This window comes from Euprymna scolopes, chromosome 27, assembly GCF_053919585.1.
Source record: "Euprymna scolopes isolate OS-2025 chromosome 27, ASM5391958v1, whole genome shotgun sequence".
Lineage (NCBI taxonomy): Eukaryota > Metazoa > Mollusca > Cephalopoda > Sepiida > Sepiolidae > Euprymna > Euprymna scolopes.
In genome coordinates, this window is record NC_136508.1 from 93,241,401 (window position 1) to 93,255,349 (window position 13,949).

General features: G+C 33.5%; 1 protein-coding gene across 2 annotated transcripts in view; it reads right to left on the reverse strand.

The window, feature by feature from the left end:
- The window catches only part of LOC145248995 (etoposide-induced protein 2.4 homolog), a 75,244-nt gene that overhangs the window by 44,017 nt on the left and 17,278 nt on the right, over positions 1-13,949 (reverse strand). Inside the window, exon 2 of one of the 2 annotated variants that reach the window (XM_080110840.1) lies at positions 9,260-9,466. In XM_080110840.1, coding sequence (XP_079966966.1) covers positions 9,260-9,399 — 140 coding nt within the window. In that variant the 5' untranslated portion in view covers positions 9,400-9,466. Of the gene's footprint in view, positions 1-9,255; positions 9,467-13,949 lie in introns of both variants that reach the window. The other variant, XM_080110841.1, reaches the window with a different exon arrangement.

The window sequence follows — 13,949 nt, forward strand, 5'->3', positions numbered from 1 at the left end:
CTTAGCTGTCGCTATTTCTTTCTTACAGTTACTTCTGGCTTCTATATACTTCTGCCTGTTTGAACTGGACTTATCTCGGTAAAAACTTCGGTATGCATGCTGCCTTTGTGTGATGGCGGCTGCACAAGTAGAAGAAAACCATTGGGGAGAGTGAGCCTTGCTATAAAAATTCCGTGTGGGAACATGTGCTTCAATTGCTGTTTTGAACCATTCAGTGGTCTCATTTGCGCACTGTTCAGCAGGAAGTGAAAAGATATTTTGCCATGGGACGTCCCTGATGAGATCCCTGATGGCTTCCCAGTCGGCCTTTTTATAATATCTAATTGTTTTGAATAATGGCTCTTCAGTTTTGGCTCTAAAGTTTCGGGCTATTGCAACTATTACCATTGCATGATCGGCGTTCCCAAGTGGGCTGTGGGCATTAGTTACACAGTCATCGGGAACTGTGGTCAGAAACAGATCTAGAAGTGATGCGTGTTTTTTCTTGCTGGTCTGGGAAACGGATTGGAAACATAACCATCTGTGATAGGGAATGAGATATAGAGAAATTATATGTAGTCATACCAGCTGCGTCTGTGCGAGTAGAAAATCCAAGCCAGTTGCTGTGGTGGACATTGAAGTCACCAAACACATGCACTTGTGCGCTAGTGTTGAGGGAAAGTGCTGTATCTATGCTGTCAGAGACTTTGTTTATTAGGGTACAGTCCTGGATCGAGGGAGAGCGGTAGAGAAAATAAAAGTAGCTAATGTTATGTTGCATGTTAAGTCTAAAGCACATAAAGGCTTGATCGTCCAATTCTAGTTTAGTTTCTCTAGTCAAGGGGAGGGTGTTCCGAATATATACTCCAAGCCCGTGCATATGTCTATCAGAGTCCTTATGGAAGAGTGGGAGATATCCAAGCATGTTAAAGTAGTAAGAGGGGATCGAGGAGTGTAGGTTAGTCTCGCTTAGTGCTAAGACATCCGGGGTATTTGTTAGAAATGCTTCTACATCATTTAAATTAGTTCTAAGCCCACGGATGTTCGTAAATGCAAGCCTCAAGGGAGAAGGTTTTGTTTGGGCCTGGTTTTAGTGTAATTTTTTATTGTACTGTCATTTTTTTTGTTCTTTTTTAAGAGTTTCAGTTTAGGTAAGAGATGCTGAACAAGTGGTTATGCAGAATACCAGACATGCAACACAAGCAGACCATCAGTTGTCCTGCCATTTACTAGGATTGTGGCCTCGGGAGTGCAGAGTCTCTTTCCATGCGCGACATGGCACTACAAACAACCTGATATTATACAACTGTTGATGAAGCAGCTGCTCTAAGTGCTACCAAAGAGTTAGGCTCCTGTACTACCAGTCGGGAGCAGCAGCCAGGAACTGTCTATCTGGTACCCTCAACCCATCAGACGATGGTCAACCCAATCTACTTGTACTGGCATTATGGCATTCAAGCACTTCCAAGTGCCCAGTTTAAGGGATGGGATGTGTCGAGAGTGGGGAAAACGGCGTTCATTGCCCTAGTCAGGAAACAAGATCAACCACTGAAGGTCTGCCAACTCCCTGTGATTCGATCTCTACGCCTAGCTAATAGGCAAAGAAGTAGTACGGAAGCCGAGCGATGGACAGTGCCTATCTACTCCTTAAGCAGTTTAGGTTTGCAGACCGGTAATTTGTTTGAGTCACCAGCTCTTGGAAAGTTGTCATCCAAGACTGGAGAGGCCTTCCTCCCCTTAGGTTTAGCTTCAGGGTTTTCCTTCTCCTAGACGGATGTCCTGGGAAGATCTACAGGTCCATCAGCACCGAGAAGGTTTTCCCCGCGCCTGGGTCCTAATCCAGGTATTTCTGCGCCCCCGCGTTGGTGGTTAATGTTAACGGGTTAGTTTATAAGGGTTATATATCAACTGAAAAATTATACTCCTCAATCTGTACAATGTATGGACCCATGACAGAAAGATAATATTGTACATCAACAAATAACGTAAATTAATCAAGTAGTTCGATCTACATAAATAAAACGGCATAGATGTATGTATTTGTGTGTATGAAAATATGTTATCGATAAACTCTTTACATAACACTGAAATCAACAGGAAATAGTAGTCATACAATAAGAATGGTTTATAAACAAGTAAAATCTTTGTTTGGATGGATGGATAACATGTACAGAAATATGTAGACAAGTTGAAATGCAAAATGTTCATTTCAACTTGCCGACGTATTTTTATTGGTTTTATGCGTGCGCAAATTAAATCATAACTAGAAGTGGTTTAATTTTAAATCTTTTTTTATCTGTTGGGTTAGCTCAAACGGTAGGGAACGCCAGACTTTCACAAGAAACACCCGTCTAGCAGAAAACACTATCACTAATTTCCCACACTCTTTAGCTGTGCCTAAACCTAAACGTAGATTCCATGAACAAAGCTTCTTTCTTAGAACTGCACGCCTGTGGAATTATCTTCCGTTTTCCTGCTTTCCATCTGACTACAATATGGTTGTCTTCAAGTCTAACGTAAACAAGTTTTTGATGAACCATTCCATATAAGTTAACAAATTTACCGAATTTTCATTATTAACGATTACTATATTGTCCAATTGTCTACTGTACACGCTTTAATCCTTATCCTCGAGTGGCCTCTTGGCCTTGATAAGTGGTGATTCCTATGTAAAAAAGGAGAGCTAAATGTTTGGTTATAGCTGCTGGCACCCAAGTCATTTTTATTTTACTTAGCACATACTGTAGCCAATCAAGTCCTGCATCTCATGACCCTGAAAAGCCACATCAAGGTCAAAATTTTGACAGAATTTTGACTTTTGATCATTTTAAAATTTGATGTAGCGTGCAACCATATGCCTCCTCCTCCCTCCCTCCCCAGACATCAATTGTCGACCCCAAAGTTGTTTCAGTGTTTTTCTTCATGCGCTTCGATAACAATAGCTGCCACTCAAAGTTCCAGTTTGACTAGATAGGTTTCTTGAGTTATCAATGTTTCCAGGACATAAGTTTGGGAATACTTTATACAATATGGAGAAATAATGCCCAGATAAAACTTAGGCCCATCCTCACGTTGTCAGGCAGATGTATGCAGCCTCATGACTTTTTTGTTTCTGTTAAAAAAAAAAAAAAAAAAATTTAATTATCTACCGATTACTTATTAACAATTATTGTATTACTACAGAAGTGTCAGAATTAAATATTAATGAACATTTAATCTGACGATCAGCCAGTTTTTTGCGATAAATTTCCACCTTAATCCGTTCGGCTGGCAATCAACCATCCAATCGCTTTATAACAATTTAAAAATGGTTAAGAAGAAAGGTTGGGGTGGAGATTGAAACGGTGAAAATCTACTAGGATTTTTATCAGTGAAAGTTTTTTTTTTTTTTTCTTTTTTTGTTTTTTTTAATATACGAAATTTTATGGTTGGGTTTATTTATAAAAACTAGCAGAACCTGTGGAAATTCCACAGTGGCATCTTTCATATGTAATATATTGATGTTGGGCATTCTGTGGGTGTTCAGTGTGATATTATTGTAGCCCTTTTGTTAAAACTGTAAAAGTATTTATCTAAGTAATTTGGCTAATTACATTTCTGAATTTTTGAGATGAGGATTGGTTATATGTATTATTATTAATGTTCTCATCTGGAGTGTGATTTTCACAACGTTTCGGTCGATATAACCTCCGACCTTCTTCAGGTGTATCTTGTCGAACTCAGGATGGACGAAATTTCAAGCGGAACCCTTTATTTACTTCACGGGTAGCGTGCTCATGTTCCGTCAGCCATGGATCCTAAGTAATTTGCAAATGTATATTTCAGTCACCCACACTGAGGATTGAACCTTGAACCTTCAGGAGAATATCACTTTTACAATTGATTTTTCCCAGTACTCTAACCACTGTGCCACGGGTCCTTGCGGACAATTCTAGTACAAATTTTAGGAGCCTTAAACCTACTTTTTATTTCTAGTTGTAAATATCGCCATTTATTACTAATTATTATTATATATTAATGTATATCTATCTCTATACTTATTACTTGTATATATTAATGTTTTTATTACTTGTATATATTATCTATTGTTTATAATTACTGGTTCCCATATCGTATTGAATTCTATAGTAGGTCTACTTAGCAGTTGGTTATTTCTCAGCACATGTGCTGCTTCTTTCAGTCATCTTGCTCTCCACCGTTCCTCTATGTCTATAATTTTTACTTCGTACCATAATGGTAGATGGTTTCCCTTTTCTTTCCAGATATGGTCAGCTATACCTGACTTTTCAGTCTCTCCACGTACTACGGCTTTTCGATCTTCTTCTCACCGTACTTTCAACGGACGACATGTTTCACCTCTGTATAGTTTTCCACATTTACATGGCATTTCATATACACAGTTCTTAGTCATGATTTTTTTCTGTAGGGGACTTGACTCTCACAAGCTGTTTCCGGAGAGTTGAATCATTCCTGAATACTGTCCTAATGTCATATGGATTACATATTCGTTAAAGTTTTTCAGACAAGCCCTTCATATCTATTATATATATAAATCTGTAATCCTGTCTGTTTGTTTGTTCACAATTTGATTAATATATACAAAAGTTTCCTTACTTTACTCTTTCATTTATTTCTATATATAGCTTCATTCTTGGAAACTAGATACAATAAAAAGATTATATCATTTGCATATGACATTAAGAAAAATCGATTTTATTAAATAGCGGTATCTTAATTAATGTTTCTAGCGAGAGAATTGTTTTCAGTGTTTTATTTAAAATTGTTTTTAATACATTTTAAACAATAATTACATTGATAACATTTATTTTTTGGGGAATTATTATTTCAACATCGAATTTTTAAAAAACTTTTCGAGTTATTTGCCCCTTAGAATCTTCTGATCATTTCATTTATTTGTTGTTATTATTCTTTAAACAGCTATACAGAAATCGCAAATTTTACGATGTGACCCATCGTTGTTTAATACCTAAAAAAATAGGATCTACTGCCCCCCTCTGAATTCCACAATTTACACTTTTCTTTTTTTTTTTCATGTTAATCTCATCGATTACAAACTTTAATTTCTAATTAAAAAAAAGGTAAATTTTTACGACGTGACTCAACGTCTTTTAACCCCTAAAAAAATTAGGACCTACTTTTTTTGGGCCCTAATACGTTTAAACAATCTTTATAAATAATATGAAAGTAATTTCGAAAAAAAGAAAATTAACATTTTAAAGTGGGGGATCACTTTTCTACATAAATTTAGCGTAAAAATGAACACCCATTTTTGGCCACAAAGCATTCAACGAGATATATCATCTCTAGCATTTTTTTTTTTCAAATTTAGCGATCGAGATGGATGGGGCAAAACATGACAAATACAGTTTTTTTGTTTGGTGGGTGTGGGAATTACATTTGAAACATCTGGTGGAGAGGGTATCAGGTACTTCTTCATTTAAGGAACGATTAAATTTACATGTTTTTATCCGTTCTTTTAGTTATGGAATTGTTGTGAGGGTATCCATGTTACCCATGATGAAAATGATTAGTGTAGCAGGTGTGTTCCAAATGGAACTTCATGTCAACCCAGGCAACGCTGGGTACCCATGCTAGTATGATATACAAACTGTGGTGAGTTTCTGAGTGGTGTCCTTTTGTGTTTTGTCCAGATTTCTTGGAGCTGATGTCATGCTCTCTGGATAGTTGTTTCAGTGGAGGTTTTCTCTTAAACTCCCCATCTCCTCTTGACATGCACTGATGTTACTACATATTGCTTTTGCTTGGTGTTGTAAGCAACGGACGATTCCTTTCTTTACATTATATGGATGGTGGGAGTTGTAGTTTAAATACTCTCCAGTGAAAGTTGGCTTTCGGTATACAGGTCAGGGGTTTATGTCATCTGTATATATAGTGATATTCTCTTGAAGGTTGAAGGTTCAATCCTCAGTGTGGACGACCGAAAAATACAATTGAGAATTACTTAGGACCTCTATCCAGTCATGGCTGACGGAACAAGAGCACGATACCCCCGTGAAGTGAATAAAGGGTTCCACTCGAAATTCCGTCCAAATTCCCGAGTTCGACAGAAATATTCCAGAGTTCGACAAGATACACCTGAAGAAGGTCGGAGGTTATATCACTTGAAAGATTGTGAAGATCACACTCAAGATGAGAACAGTAGTCCGATGAATAATAATACATATAATCTGGTTAATGTAGTGTCAGAATATACTTAGTTATTACAGTTTATCTCCCATATTCTTATAGGAGTCTATGATATTTCCATCGTATGAACGCACAGAGCAAACAAACCTCACAATATCATTATACTATCTTTAGACAAAACAGATATTACCTTTGGATCCTCGCCAGAAGACCAAGAAGGTACAATTTAGTTTCACATAAAAGCAACATTTTTTTTTTTTTTTACATTGCGTCTTTGGTGATCAGGAGATCCTATTTATTAAAATGGAGGATACAAAGTGATAACATACTACAAACATTAAATTAACATATCTATGTACTAATTTAATGTTTGTAATACGTTATCACCTATCCTTTTATTTTTTTTTATAAGTCGGATCTCCAGATCAAATAATTTATAACCTGGAAACATGACACATGTATTACGTATGTTAAAAGGTACTAACAGTATTAATATATAGATAAGAAGTATAGAAGAATGAAAAAGAGATTGGTTGTTTTATGGAATATTAAATTTGGAGTTATTTAATGCTGAATGTAGTAAATTTTTAAAGTTTTTATTCTGGTTTTTAATATCTTCAAATATTTATTCATAGAATTTGGTTTGAATGTTTTATTTTACAGCATATCAACTCTTTAATGTCAAATTCAATAATTTTGGAAAAAACTTGTATGCCTCAACTTATTAATATCTTCAAATATTTATTCATAGAATTTGGTTTGAATGTTTTGTAGAAGAAGAATTGCTTTTGTTTTTGACTTTGCAGAACATTTAGTTTTGCAAAGACAAAGAAAAATAAATTACTTCACTGTTTGGTGCATTTTAGGTCAGGAAGCCAATATCTTCAGATTGGTCTGATCTGGTAGCACCAGATGCGGCGAGGGAGAGAAAAGAGCTGAGACATAAGTGAGAGAGAAAGAGATCTCATTTTTTTTTTAAAATTCAAAATTGCTGTTTTATAGTTTTAACAAAAGGGCTACTATAATATCGTGGGGTCTCCATTCATGCTGAATATTCACAGAAATAACTTCATGGAAGAGGAGAATGTCAGAGGGTGAAGGCTAGGGGAGTAGGAGGGATAAGGTAGTATTTAATAGCCACACGCCTGTGCTTCTGAGCTGGCAACATATTCGTTGAGAACCGGAGTATTGTCTTGTAGGAGGAAAATAACTTGGCTGATCTTGCTCCATCTCTTTGTTTTGATAGCTTAATTTCTTCAAAAGAAATAGAGGCTCCTGTAACAGGGTTCATATAGAGTTTCAATGTCCATTTTGAAGCCCTTTTCAGACAGAATTCAAAGTTTTAAAAACAAAATTTGATCCATAAACAATGACATAATAACTAATATAAGAACTAATATTTTCATAGTATTTATTTCGATTTTTAATTTCACTTTAACTACATCCGTAAAGTATATAGATAACATTGTGCAGTTTTGTGATAAAGGAGCGTAACTCTTGTATCTACAATACCGGAAATAATTATGATGCAATTTCAGATGTATTTTTATTTTTAATATTTAACAATTATTTCAATAGTATTTTCATTAATATTTTAAAAATATTTTAGCAGTATTTATTTCAATTTCAGTTTTAATATTCCAATACATAATTTGTACTGAATATAAAGAATACGATTTTCAAAACCTTTTCAAGACATTTTCCATATTTTCAAAGCTTTTTCAAGGTAATATTAGGAATAAAACCAAAGACAAAGCTCAACATCCAAGGCCTTTTCAAGCCTGTGCGAACCTTGTGTAATTGTGGTACTCTTTGCCAGGAAGTCTCATCATTACTCTGTCCTGGTCCAAGAACACCATGAGATTTTTTAGGTGCTTCTTCATGAGAACAAAATTCGAAAATCGAAATATTAATTTCAAGTAAAACAATAATATCTACTTAATTGTCAAGTGTACAGTAATGAACATATCCAAAAATTATAAAAAACGATATATAGTAGAAAATTAATAATTAATGAAAAGTTTTCGAAAACAGTTTAGCGAAAATTGGGTTTTGCCAAGTAAAAAAAAAACGAAAGAGGTAATAATTTTCTGAAATCTTTAGCCTATTTAGCAAAACTCAATTTTCACTAATTGTTTTCGAAAATAGATTTTTCGAATGATTAAGTTTCTACCTTATTGTTTTTCATTATTTTTGGATATGTTCATTATTGCTACATGAAAATTAAGTAGGTACGATTGGTTTTACTTGAAATTCAATATTTCAAGTTTCAAATTTTGCATCTATAACAAAGAAAGACCAAAAATTTTTCTAGACTGTGTCAATTTAAATTTTTGTCTCAATCTGGAGTGAAATCAAAGTCGGAAGTGAATAAACAGCGTTTCATTTTAAATCAATAGAGGCACAGATATATTTTTCAAAACATTGTTTTCATAAGAATAAATACATAATACATACATTTTATATATATATATATATATATATATATATATATACACACACACAAACATACATACATACATACAACTCTGAGGACCATTCACGCATAATTTTTTGCTTGCTTGCTTGAATCTTGTCTTCGATGATTGAACGATTCTATCTTTTAAAAAAGGATGACAGGTGAATATATATGCGTATGGGCATGGCTTAAAGGCAAAGGAATGAGGGTGGAAAGTTATTTTTTGGTTTTGATTCTAGCTGAGGACACCCAAGTCATTTTATATTGTATATATATATATTATATATATATATATATATATATATATATATAGTTTTGATCTTACTACTATACATTAGATTCAATATAATAATCAATAGAGAATTGTCTCTAATAATACGTAATTGCATGAATTAAAATATATTTAAAAGCCAGCAATGAGCAACGGCAGGCGGCCTGCTAGTATATATTTAAAAACCATGTTTTTTTTTGTTTTTTTTTAATAAATGAAATTTATTTTAATCAAAGCTTCTTGAAAATGAAAAGCAAAATGTTTTTGTTTTTCTCTTAAATGAAAAAAAAAAAAAAATTTGTCAATGGCGATTTTCAGTATAAATGCAAGTTCACGTATATAATTAAAAAACAAATGTAAAGAAAAACGACAAATCGACTTGCTTGGTTTTCTTCTTCTTTTTGTCTTTCTGTTTCAAAGAAGATTCTGTGCATATTTTATAGAATTTGATCGTCCCCCGGAGGGAATCACAAAGTCCTTTGAAGGTGCCGCCACAAATCACTTGTAAGGAGTTCGGAGACATCTTTTACAATTGTAACTCTGGGAAAATTCTTCCACAGCAAACAGCATCACCAATTCAAAAACAAGGCCTAAAAATAAATTTCAAAATTAATTAGTCAAGAAATATAGATTCTGTCAAGTTCAAACTAAAGGGGAAGGATCCAGAGTAAAAGGAAAGATAACTCTTAACAGAATCCTTATCGGTTACTTCCCTTTAGTGAAACTTTTTTTTTTTTTTTTTTGAAAACTAAAAATAAGTATAATGCATGTATTCGTAACGAAACGAAAATGCATCCCAGAAATCACGTAAATTGATCAAATAGTTTTATTTTTATAAAGAAAATAATTTTTAAGTGATTAATGGGAATACGTAGGCATTAGAATATAAATTTAATAAGTATTGTTGAGTTATCTTCCTTTGTTTCTTGAGATTTTTTTCAATAGTATGCGCGAGATAGTCACTTCTCAGATACTCATAAAATTTTATTTTCTTATTCAAAAATCAAACTACTTGATAATTTTTTTTTTTTACATAGGCATCACTACTTATCAAGGCCAAGAGGCCACTCGAGGATAAGGCTTAAAGAGTGTACGGTAGAAATTGGACAATATAGTAATCATTAGTAATGGAGATTGGGTACATTTGTTAACTTATATGGAACGGCCCATCAAAAACTTGTTTACGTTAGACTTGAAGACAACCATATTGTAGTCAGCTGTTTGCTGGATTTTTGGAATATGATATTTTTGTTTTTTTTTTAAATATAGGAGGGAATTCTGGACCAGAACCCTCTTTATTTTTATGTCAGCCTTTGTGAAGAAAAGTACATATATGCAAATTGCCAAGTTACTTAGAATTTAACTGAGTTTTTTTTATTATGATTATATTTTTCAATAAAAGAATAATTACTATAATTTTGAACATATAAAAGACACATACACATTAGATCTATATAAAAGCAAAATGTGTGTGTGTGTGTGTGTGTGTGTGTGTCTACCAAAAACTTTTGACACGGGAAACGAACACTGACAAAATTGGTATTGTTAGAAATACAAATGGGCTGTTCTTTGCAAAGATGGGTCAGTTTTTGCGTCAACATTTTTTGCAAAGTCATTCATGTCTTGCAATCTCAACATATGTTTTAAAGACGTTATTTCGAAAGCTCATAATGTTGTAAATGCACTGTGGGCCAGACGACTAAAGCGTTTTTTTTTTACCTCCGTTTCCTCTTAGCGTTACAGGTTCAAACCTGGCTACTGTGGCTAATTTTTACTTTTTTGTACTTGTATAGGTACTTGCTTCTTTTTTTTTTTTTTTTTTGCGCCTGCATAGGTAGTCACTTGAAACATTTTTTTAGGGCTGGGTTGCTCAATACCCCCGTTAGTCTAATATATAAAAGGCAAAATGTGTGTGTGTTTGTCTCCCAAAAGGTTTTGACAGACATTGGACCATGACAAAAAAGGAATCGTTAGAAAGATCGATCTCTCAGATGAAAAATATCTAAAAATTGTCCAAAAAGATTAATTCTATACTGTTCAACTGGGCCATTTTTTGCAAGGAGGGATCTGTTTTTGCATGAACATTTTTGTAAGTCATTCAAGCCTAGCAATCTCAATGCACATTTAAAACATGTTATTTCAAAGGCCCGTGATGTTGCAAGTGCGCCAAAGGCGAGATAGCTAACGAGTTTGCTTTTTCTACCTCCTTTTCCTATTTTCTGTCATAGGTTCGAGCCTGGCTATTGCGGCTAAGTTTTTTTTTTTTGTGTGCTCGCACAGGTACTCGTTGCTATTTTCATTGAAACTTTTTTTTTTTTTTTTTAAGGAGGTTGCTTCCTCAATAGTCTTACTATACCACCTCTCCACACCTGGGCAACGCTGAGTACCCACGCTAGTCTATCATATAAAGGGCAAGTGTGTGTGTGTGTGTGTGTGTCCAGCTAAAAGTAAAGAAAAACAAACACCCACAAAGTTAATATATTTTTGATCAGTATAGCGCTAAATGAATAATATCTAATCAATAAAAAATTATTTGGGGGGGGGGGTAACTGGGTAATTTTTTTTTTTTTTTTTTTATACTAGCATTTCAGCCCGGCGTTGCTCGGGTGTTTGGAGGTGTATGTTAAGCAAAAAAAAAAAAAAAACGAAAAAAAAAAAAAAACGAAAAAAAAAAAAAAAACGAAAAAAAAAAAAAACGAAAAAAAAAAAAAAACGAAAAAAAAAAAAAAAACGAAAAAAAAAAAAAAAAAAAAACGAAAAAAAAAAAAAGGTCAATTTTTTTAACTTTGTCCTCTATTATGACCCCTTAACATTTGTTGGGCTCAAATCAAGTTATTAAGTTAGATCCATGTCCAAGGAATCTATATCTAAAATTTTAAGTGTTTATACACAAAATTGTCAGAAGAGTTTGGTAGAGTTCTCAAAGGTCAAATCGTTGACCTTCGACCCCTTAACAGCCAGATTTCTGGCTGAAAACGGATCAAAGATTTTCCTAAATCTAAGTACCCTGTATATCAAATTTCAAGTCTGTAGACTTAAAATTGACAGAGTTATTGCATAGGGAAATGTACACAGACACGTCCACTTTTATAGATATATCGATATTAAAAAGTCGTTTATGCAATTTTTTTCTGATTTTTGCTTTGATTAAAAATAAATAAATACACTTTTTTTGTTTTTAAATATAGTTTTAAAAGTTAAATTTAATTATCATTATTGCATTGAAAAAGTTTAAAACAATGCTCTGAAGAAAGGAGGAATCTGCACGGAATTTTGAATATAACCTTTTATTTAACCTACAAGGGTAGTATGCTTTTGTTCAATCAGCCAAGGACCTGTGGCGTAGTGAATAAAGTACTTCTATCAAGTCATGACTGACAGAACAAGAGCATACTACCCCCATGAATTAAATAAAAGGTTCTGTTTCAACTAGATACACAAAAAAAAATTAAAAAATCTGAGTTTATATAAACCGAAATTTGAAAATAACACTCAAGATGAGAACCGTAGTTTGAAGAATCCAAGTCATATAAAAATCATTGTTTATGTTTTTCAAAGATCCAATTGTTCACACGAACATTTTTTTTTAATATTATGAAAATGAAATTTTGGTTTGGGATGCCTACTTTCACCACAGAGTGGTTCATCATGCTTCCAGCAGACAAATGTTTAAATTATCATCATTCCAAAAATTGCCTGCACTCACTGACCTGCAAATGTCTCACCTTTGACCTTTCAAAGTTTAACAATAAAAACGACCTTTTCAAGACTATTACGTCAACCGAGCAACCTAGAATATCACAGATATCATCCCTATAAAATACGTTTGAAATATGACCTTTCAAAGTTTTATAAACAAAAATTAACCTCGTGTCAGAGGTCGATCCTCACGGGAGAGGCAGGTTATTATTAGGGCTATGACAACAGCATATTCTTTTGTCATAGATATGTCAGACACAGTTAATCAACCGATAACCACATCACTCTACATAAAAGCATACAAGATATCAACGGATACACACTCGAGAGTCAAAACAATGAAAAGAATATGCTGTTGTCCTAGCTCTAGTTATTATACATACAAATTTCAACAGACAGAATAATTAGAAGGATATTAATCTTCCAGACTTCAATCAGATTAATTTACTAGTCAACTAACAGATGGTTCTGGTGTAGTGTGCCATCAATTTGTATGCACTGCACCTGCTGGTGGTAGTCTCCCTTTATTTTGAGATTATAAACTACTAAATCGATCTGACTAAATTTTGTTTGAACATTTGTTACGATAAGGTGTAGTGAATTAAGTATTATGGTATTTTGTTCACAGTTAATCCTACTTATAGCTCTATGGGCAAACTTGAGTAACAGTATTAATTTTGTTTTATTTATTCACCGTCTTCAGAGTGAAGAACTAAGAAACGGTCAGGGTGAAAAATAGAGTTGAGCTAGTCTTTATAATCTGTTAAAAAAGGGAAAAAGTTATAGGCCATTGAATTAGAATGAGAGCCTTATGGCATTTTGATCGTTGCCTATGTCACTGTAACATTATATCGAGTGAGTTTCTAACAGTATTTTGTATAGTTTTTTAGTTTTAACTTTTCCCAAACTTAACGTGTTCAACAGCGAGCTCGCTGTCATTTGTCTTTTTCAAATATATCGATAAACACTATGATTTTCAAACCGAATAAACATTTTACATTAAATAAAAACACTAAAAACTTATCCAGTTAAGTAGAAAAGTAACTTATCTTGCCTTTGATAACATTTATTTGTTATATATTTATTTTTTGACAATTTTTTCGAATATGTGTATTGTAAAACAAAACCCATTTTTTTTTTTCATTAAATTTTTAGGTGAAAGTGCAGAATAGTTAGAAAGCCTCTTCTTTCGCTAGTAGTACACTTACTATATTTTGTTAGATTAAAATTATCCCAATGTGCAATTATAATAATTATTATCCAAATGGGGAATTGTTCTTTCTCTTTAGAAGAAAATACATAAAAATACCACAGTCATATTTTTTATGCCTATTAAGGTGACCACGTGGTTGAACACAGGAAGAAACTTTAGGT